The sequence below is a fragment of the Macrobrachium nipponense genome, chromosome 2, assembly GCF_015104395.2.
Source record: "Macrobrachium nipponense isolate FS-2020 chromosome 2, ASM1510439v2, whole genome shotgun sequence".
NCBI classification, from domain to species: domain Eukaryota; kingdom Metazoa; phylum Arthropoda; class Malacostraca; order Decapoda; family Palaemonidae; genus Macrobrachium; species Macrobrachium nipponense.
In genome coordinates this window covers 140,272,050-140,281,387 of record NC_087201.1, presented here as the reverse complement: position 1 = coordinate 140,281,387, position 9,338 = coordinate 140,272,050, and the positions used below count along the sequence as shown (strand labels likewise).

The window sequence follows — 9,338 nt, the reverse complement described above, 5'->3', positions numbered from 1 at the left end:
TTATAAGTGGTCAAGATGTTCATTTTGTAGAGTTCTCTGAAGGTATTTAAAGCATCAAACGTGTTCTTTACAGGGGATAAGCGTCACTGACTAATTAAATGTTTTTCTCAGCAACTCCTTTATTTTATTTTTTATTTATACTTTTTTTTTATGGGTTGGCCGGGTGGCGGATTGGTCTTATTGACGAACAGCAAAATGAAACAATTATGTATATTTCTGGCCGGTTCTTCGACCTGCGACCTTTGGGCCTCAGAACTAGATTAGGATCATCAGGGACCAGTTCTCCAAAAGAGATGTCGGGTACATTCTGAGAGCTTTTTATTCATAATAGTTTACCTGAAATGACAATATCGTATGGCTAAATAGTTTTAATTATGGTTCAGACCATCGTCAGATGATGTCTGCCTTCTATCTTCCATAAACTTTATTTCAGCTGGAAACTCTTCTGCCGTTTCCATTTGTGACGGTGCTTCGTGAATTGGTGCCTGGCGGGTGCTCTGCGGCGTCACCTTCCTTATTCTGTTGATGCACCACGCTTTCACATCGCTCAGAACCAGAGAACTTTCATTCCTTGCTCATTTTTAAACTGATGTTTATGTTGAATTTATTTGTTGATATGATTGCCTACATCATTTTATCTGTATCCTTTTTGTTTCCCTTGGCTCTTTTCTTCTTTATTGCCACAAATAGGCATTGGCCTGTATGTGACAAAAAAAAAGAAAGAAAAAAGGCTTACATGACTATTTGTATATCGCAGTTGCTCAGGGACGTGCAGAGAACTTTTTTCAGGGCAGGTGCTCAAGTGAAAAAAAGGGTAAAAATATAGAAATGAATGAGACTTAAATATATACCGGCTCAATATTCTTTCAAATTTATTTAAACTAGCCATGTTTATAATTCAAGGAAAGAGATAAACATGACTGATATCATGGTACCAGTGGGCTAATGTTTTATAATGACATAAAATCTACAGTACTGACTACCAGTAGAACTAGGAAATTTAACAAAAGAAAAAATTATATATATTACTTTTACTATAAATGACTGCAAGAAAATCAATCAGTATGATCATACACTTGGCTAATAACCAGACCTTATCATTTTATATTTATAAGAAAAAAACCCTTCTGTGTGCCTTATTTCTTTGAATATGCTGATAACTTCACTGTTGTTGATTGTGATATCCTTTTCAACTGCTAGCAACAAAAGATCAGATAACTCTCCTCACGGTACAGGCTGCGTAGCTTTGTCTTCACCAGCTTGAGTTTGGAGAAGGTCTTTCCACTGTTATTATTATCACTGACACAGATAGGCGGCATAGCGGCGGGCCTATAATACATCCCTCTCAAAAAGGGCACTTTTAATACAGTAGCAAAAGGGGCAGGTGCTTGGGCACCCCTAGCACCCCCCCTCTGCACGTCCTGCAGTTGCTAGTGCCTGGTAGAAAACTTTTTGTCAAGAAGGTAAATACAATAAACCCTGACAACTGTCGTCTATGTGGACTACCTAAATTTTATTTGAGAACGCCCCTCTGGACTTGAAAATGATAGAAAATGTGGTAGTGGGATGAACTTAAGTAATTTTGAATGGAGGATCTTGGTCAGGATATTGAGCTCGAAACCCGAAAATTCCTGGCCCCTGGGCTCCGAGATGAATTATAGGATATATATGGAAATGAAGGGAAAAGAATATGATAATGAATAGATAGGAAAGCATGAAGACTCTTTAGAATTCTCGTTTTATATAGTGCATTCATGTCTTGGCTATTGGTAAGAGACAAATTTTAAAGGATGGATAACTTTCTGATAGAAATTGTTCTAGAGGAAACAGCGTTTTGTGGTATAGTTTCTCATTCAGTTTCTGTCTCATTTTCTAGATTTGAATGTACTTTATTTTATTTTTTCAGAAGTCCAGACACACTACTTTTCTTGATTATCTCTCAGCTGGCAGTGTTGGGAATGTAGAATAGACCTGATGAAATTTTCTCTCCCAGATGCGAACTAAGTTTTCCCGTAACTTAAAAAAAAGGGTGGGGCGTTGTTTCTAGAGTTCTTCAGGCGTGTAGTAGTTGGAATGACAAGAACAATCTTGATAAAGGCTGTATGTTAAAATGATGAATTCAAAACAATATATATAGACGTTTAACGTCTTCAAGGCACTCATATTCGTCTGAGAACAATGGGTCCCCTCACCACCCTGTAACATATATACTACTCCTCAAAAATAAATGGCTTAGGTCAGCCACGGAATAGATAGGGTATGATGGAAACAAACGTATTTTGAGTAGTTTACATTTTTATTTCAAAATCTGCAATAATGATTGGTTTATTTAAGATTTATTTTTTTCATTTAGGTGGGTTGTAACACTATTCCGAATGTTAGATAGTTTACGACTTAAATTATGGAAGACTTTGGATACTGTTTTGCTGAAAGGTGGAATAAGCATATTGCGTGCATTCCCTAAGACACATGAAGAAAAGACAATAGATCTTTTAATGTTACAGTATTGAAAATAGTTTGACAGTAAGTGACACAACCAAGCCAAATTTTCAACTTTACCAAATTACAAAGCAAAACGATCGTTGCCTACAAGTTTCCTAGTTATGCCACACCTATAAAAGCTTCCTGGAATACTGGCTACACTTAAAGCTCGTCATGTAAAGTGGAAGGATGCACAAACAGAAGGTTCAGTCAAGAAAATGGCAGTGATTTATATTCTACGGCATAACTAGCGTTTCTACATAATACTGTAGCAGGAGATGAAGAACAACTTGGCAAAAACCGTGATATTATGGTGCCAACCAATCTGCAATTTATGTTAGGGTAAATTTTCTTGTAAAAGTTACACTGTATGTTATTATAGACACCAAATTAGGCGATGAATAAACGCGGGGTATTGGAGAAATGAAATTCTTTGAAGACTATACAAAATAAATTGTATTTTTAGATGGAATTCCACCTTAGTTAAATAAAATTACTATTTTATTCATAGGATTTTGATATGTTGAGAAAAACGGGCGGTTTTGAAACTACATTGAAACTAGTGGGAAAAATACATCGGATATTATTTCTGTTGGGTTAAAATTTCAGGGGAATATAATACCGGGAAGTCACACAAAAAGCTGTACATGTCTGCTTATAAAAATCCTTACTGCTAAAAAAAATGCATGGCAATGCATTTTTGACTTCACATTACGCATCTAGGAACACAAACTTTCTAGCATTTCAACACCTACCCATGCAAACCTTGCAGTCATCATCATCATCATCATCATGAATCCTTTACAATACAAATTTACCAAGACAAATATTAAATCACACTGGATAACCAAACACGAACTAGATTTCAGTCATTAATTTACAAATATCGAATCGCTTTCTAACGCATGAACGAACCTTTCGCTTCGACTTGCATTGACCCAATGCAAGACCATTCATACTGTATCACTACAACTACTGAGCATAGTTCAAACGTATACTTTATATATATAAAACATTCCCCTCCCTTCCCATAATCCCAGATTTCATAGAATCGTAGGAGAATCCTTGAATCCTAAAAAGGCCCTGGGATCATCCTTGGAAAGACCCCAAACATTTATAAAATCCGCGGGACGGTCCTACAATCCCAAAGAGGATCGGGGATGTTAGAAAAGACCTAGGATGCTAGAAAGACACTATTCGCTAAATGTGAGAAGAGACGGGGGGTATTAAGAGTCCTTCTTCTCCTCTTTTGCGTCTTCCTTCGCCTCCTCCTTTGCCTCCTCTTTGGCTGCTTCTTCCTTCGCAGGTTCAGCCTCTTTTTCTGTAGGGGAACAAGGAAGTGGGGTATATATAATTATTAAAGCCGAGGTTAGGTTATATAAGTGCAATATTGGTTTGCCTAAGAAAACGGCAAAGGAAATATTTTAGAAAGAAGTGAATTTTAAAGAAATCAGGGAATAAAAGGAGGGATATATCACCATAAAACATACTCCTTTCCTAGAGTTTTATCATTCATTTAGCAAAAAATAAATCTAACGTTAGCAATCAAGTAATGAAACAAAAATTCGCAGCGTTACCTTTGGCTTCTTCCTTCTTCTCGTCCTCGGCCTTAGTTTCCTCCTTCTCCTTCTTCTCTGGCTCCTCCTTAGCCTCCTTGGTCTCAGCAGGGACCTCCTCCTTCTGGGTGGTCTCTGGGACGGTCTTAACTTCAGCGGCTTCTGCAGGAGATGAAGAGAGAACAATTTATCAGGATTCTACGTCATAGTTGATTTGCAGCTTATTCCTGGGCGTTTACTGCACGAACTTTACTATCATAGATAACATTTGTTAACAAAAAACGTTTTCTGATAATTTGAGTAGTTGGAATTACGCAAAATAGTGATTGTTATTTAGGCTTAAGGCATTTTCCAGTTTTTAAATGAGCATCTGCCCTGAAGTTGGCTACAAGTGTTCTATACAATACTTTTTTTTTTTTTGCTCTTAAACGTTTGTCATCACATAATAAGCAGGTTTTTTTATTGTACAAGTGCTCGATTTCATATGGACGTATAGAAACTGTATGAAATCACGTATGTATTGAACCCTTTATTGATTTATTCGTCGAGTGATGTATCCTGCAAGAGGAAAAGCGTCTTCCCTGAGAAAAAGACATCGGTTTCATTCTTAAGTGAAATATGGTGTCATGTTCAGTAACGTGACACTCGTATAATGACCGCAGCCGACTTGGCCTCCCCCGGCACTTATTTATTCATGATGCTTTCTACGCAGGAGAATGAGTGATGACATTTCATTTTAAATTACTCAAGAAACGGACAAAGGTGACTCTCTTTCGTGGTCTATTCTTTTGTGTTCACGTGTTCATATTGTCGGTTTGGTAATTTCTTTAGATTCTGTAGAGGCAGCAGTTGAATAAAATGGACACGTAACCAGTTATGTCAAGATTAAGTTTTGTTTTAAAAAGCAAATCAAAATTCACATTTTTATATGTCTGTGACTGGGCTAGGGATTGACACCCTTCGTGACAATGTAGTAACTTCAGAATGAAAAAGAGTGAATACAGAAATATTCTAGAGATATTTTCGTGGCTTTCTGAGGCCTTTTTATCGTTCAGCTTAGTGAGAAGGTTAGGTCTCAGCCATAGGATCATGTGGAATTCTTTACACTGGTCCAAAGAACCCCGTAAGAGGGTAAGTGCTGTGAATGCACCTTACATTTGCACTGTAGGCATAACTTTTAAGGGTCTTTGGATCGTCCCTTCGGCCCCTGGCTGCAACCTCATTTATTCCTTTTATCGTACCTCCGTTCATATTCTGTTCTTCCATCTGACTTTTCTCCCCTTCTGAAAATTGTTTCATAGTGCAACTGCGAGGTTTTCCTCCTGTTACACCTTCCAAACCCTCTTATTGTCAGTTTTGATTTCAGCGCTGAATGACCTCATAGGTCACAGCGCGGCCTTTGGTCTGAATTCTATGTTCTATTCTATTCTGGTGTTAAGAGAAATGTTCTGACCTTGTTAAGAATAAATCTTGAGATCAGTGATAAGGGCTTGGATTTTTTGGACTTGTATTTAACTTGCTGAGAATTCTTCAAAACTTAAGAAAAAAGGCATCCTCGGAATAAATTGTAAAAGGTCCAGAAAGAAACTAGAAAAAGTAGAGGTGGAAATGAAAAAAAGTAGTGAAATGTTTATGAACATCGGGATACAGATGTCATTTCAGAACTGACGAAAAATACTAAGCACGATTCCCCGGCCTCAAGTGAATGAATGCATTCGGCGGCATATTTAAAAGAATCTGGCGTTATTTTCTTGAGCACGTGGTTTGTGATTGTCCTATCTTACTACATATAATCTTTTAATTCTTTTTTTGTGTACCAGCTGTGCATAAATGTGACTTTTAAAAAACATCAGCTACACACGTATCGAGAAGACTTTCTTTCAACAGACGACTTCTTAAGTAAGGTACAGCGAGCGGCAGCTTTTTTTTCTTCTTTTTTAAGAACTTTGTTGTAGTTTCATTTTAAAAGCAAGATTTTATACTTTTACTTTTACTGCTCCCGTGTTTACACCTTTGTTCAATATCAGGAGAGTCTTTGACCAACAACCGTCTTGCGATGCGGAAGGATGCTAACGCGTCAAAGATAGCAATCTTATAGAATGATCTTTTAAGGTTTGTTAGTTATTTATTACTCGCTTGGATGTCTATAATCTTTATAAATAAAATCTTATTTCCAGTAAAAGCTCTGGGAATTAACGTATATAGGTTTTACCCCTTAACAAAGCTATAACATGTAAAGCGATTTTAGAAGTGCATGTTAAGATTTGAATTAAAAATGTTAAGATTTAAATAAAAGATTTCCAGAAGTCCAAATTTGTTAAGACAGCGTGCGAATCTTTGGTCAGTAATTCATTCATTTCTGTTTCACAAAGACAATTTAGCATTTCTCTTTCATTCTGAACAAGAAAAAAAATCTTTTAACAGACTTAACATTACATTCGCTCTCACTCTCTCTCTCTCTCTCTCTCTTTCTCTCTGCTCAAAGGTTTTGAAACAAACCTTTTGTGCTCCCACAAACCGTTGATCACTTTTATGCTTCCAAGTAAATTCATATCCAATCCAAAATCATATTCAAGCACGAAAAATCTTTCACTCGTGTTAGTTCTTGCTTTCTTAATATTATGGCACTCGAAAGCAACCATCGCATCAGCTAAGATCAGAACACTGGATATAAATATATATGGGACTTAGTCAAAATCACTTTACGATTTTCGCGTACACTTTTGGACAGAAGTCACACTCACCGGAACTCATGGTGGCTAGAGGGTGTGTGGGGGTTCGACTTTGGAAACTGAGAGATGGAGGATCAACGATCTCGTCGGCAGGACTGAGGCTGAACCACCGCCCATTGCTCGTTATATTCCTGTGCGCCTGCCCTCCAGCATCGTTGCCAGGAGTCGCCATCCGTCTCAATTGACTGTCGCTCGCTCTTTCTCCTCTCATTCGATTTGCAATTAGTCATTACCCTGGCCTTGACAAAATATCTATTTGCGAATCAACAGATGGCTTTTGTGACGTCACGTGCGTATGATTTTCGGCAACGTAGCCACGCGTAGAGCTTTATACTTTATTTCGGCATAAAATTATGGGTGAGTTGGCATCTCCCAGTGCTTGAGGATTGTGAATCCCTCCTTACGTATTATTACCAGGAATAAGATGCTTCCTGTTATCTCTCTCTCTCTCTCTCTCTCTCTCTCTCTCTCTGTCTCTCTCTCTCCACGGGTATTTTTTGTGCGGCTGGTAAGGGAGTTCGAAGTATTGATTGCTACACATTTCTCGTTTCCCTTATAACAAAAAAAGATATTGGGAAAAAGGCTTACGTCAAAATTGCGTCAATTCATTGATGCTATTTTGGGGATGTTTACTGAATCACTTCCGCTGGTTTCTAAGAAGTTTATGAGTGGAATGCAGAAGGTTACGAAATTCAAGATGTTTGATAATCATATTTTTGTATTAGCTAGGTAATTTATGATTTTTTTCTTTTCTTCGACCTTTCATTGACGAATCACTGGCGTAACCTTAATTTTTTCTTAGAAAACAGGAAATTATCATTCTAGTCATAGGCTAATTGCCCAATTTTTACTCTAGAGTATGAAGTATCATCTTACCTTGGTTGTAAGGAACATCAAGATACATTTAGGGATCTTTATAGTGTTTGGGCTTTGCGACTGATATCTGCTTACAATAGCTTTTGGAAGAGCGTGCTATGTGAAGACTTGCGCACATTTTATATAATCATATATTATGGACACTCAATACTAAACTATTAGGACATTTGTCTCATAATTGAAAGAGCAGGGAGTCAGATCCTGATCAGTGTGTATCGATTTATGTAAGCTATATATTATATATATATATATATATATATATATATATATATGTATTTGTGTGTGTGTTTGTGTGTATGTGCGTATGTATGTATATATATAATCTGTAACTGATTTATTGCATGGAAAGCGGAGTCTTGATTCAGTTATCAAATGTGTGTGCGTATGCATAGCCTATGCAGGCTTAGTACGTATGTAATTCGTCTGTATGAGTAGCGCAACTTTTATGTATTTACCTATTTTTGTGTGAAAAGGGAAACATAACGGAGGAATTTAATATGAATAATTTAACTAGGGATCTTCCCTACCAAAAATTGAATTCCCATTGTGGCCTGAATAAGATAACAATGTATACTATATATTTCAGATTCGAATGAAGAGTGATAAGATAGTGTTTAAGATTAAACTTGGTTTGCACAATCTCTTGCTCTCGTGATAGCCACTTTGGCGCTTGTGTTTTCTGAAAATCGACGGATGTCGGTTACTAAATCGTAATAATTTCAAGAAAAATAAGAATAGGTAAATTGAAACGGATCATGTGAAATTCTGGTTTGCTTGAGATTAAAAAGAAAAAACTTTTAAGGGTAATTCATTGGTTTATCAACCTAGTTTATCAACCGCAACCAAAATATTTCAAGGCTCTTCGTTATTTTCCCTCTAAAAAGCGGTTATAATGCCGTAGGAAAGTGTCTTGACCATTTTGATGACTAGTTTTATTCGTTGAAACCATGAAGAAGAAGTTATGTTGGTGGATAAAACTTCGAATGTCACGACTGGTGATTGGCAGACTTTCTCCCCTAGAGGACACCGGTGTTAGCGCTGGTCGTGCTTATAATCACGTACTTTCTCTTGAGGAATCTCACAAGATTCACGATAGCAAAATTTATAATGAAACCGCTTTTAAATTTAAAATACTAAACAAACCTATATTCACACATGAAAAATCAATGCGACGAGCAATACTACTTCAATATTTCTCGGAAGCACGTGGGAGTCTACGTGACTGGGTAAACAGGATGTTTGTGAGCTTTCGTACGGTAGAGGGAGGGGGAAATACATCCTGAGGTTACTCTGCGGTGAATGTTTATACCGACACCGATGAAAATTACACGTTCTCCAATTTTAAAAGGTTAGTGGTTATGTTACCTCTCGGCGATTCAAAGGTTAAGCTTTCCGTATTTTAAAAGGAGAAGAAGAAGAAGAATTAAGGCTTTTGGAATGATAGTACTTATATATATATTATATATAAATAATATATATATATATATATATATATACTATTAATATATAATATATATGCTTCTTAAGCACTTAACATTCACTTTTCACTTACCTGCATGCATTCTAGCCGTGATCATATATATATCATATATATATATATAATATAATATATATATATATCTATATATATATATATATAATATATATATATATATATATATATATATTATATATATATATATATATTATATTG

General features: G+C 36.4%; 1 protein-coding gene across 1 annotated transcript; it reads right to left on the bottom strand.

Moving 5' to 3' along the window:
* Positions 1-2,919: 2,919 nt before the first annotated feature.
* On the bottom strand, positions 2,920-6,956 carry LOC135221042 (protein TonB-like). Its single transcript, XM_064258775.1, has 3 exons — positions 6,782-6,956; positions 4,059-4,199; positions 2,920-3,802 (listed from the first exon to the last, which is right to left on the bottom strand). Exons 1-3 carry the CDS (start codon positions 6,939-6,941, stop codon positions 3,708-3,710), a joined length of 396 nt encoding a protein of 131 aa, XP_064114845.1. The 5' UTR covers positions 6,942-6,956; the 3' UTR covers positions 2,920-3,707.
* Positions 6,957-9,338: the final 2,382 nt, after the last annotated feature.

Excerpts from the sequence above, each read along its gene's own strand:
- LOC135221042 (XM_064258775.1), bottom strand. The coding sequence starts at position 6,941 with ATGGCGACTCCTGGCAACGATGCTGGAGGGCAGGCGCACAGGAATATA. Across the intron at positions 4,200-6,781 it reads TCTAGCCACCATGAGTTCCG|AAGCCGCTGAAGTTAAGACC; the intron begins GTGAGTGTGACT and ends CATCTCCTGCAG. Across the intron at positions 3,803-4,058 it reads GAAGAAGGAAGAAGCCAAAG|AAAAAGAGGCTGAACCTGCG; the intron begins GTAACGCTGCGA and ends GTTCCCCTACAG.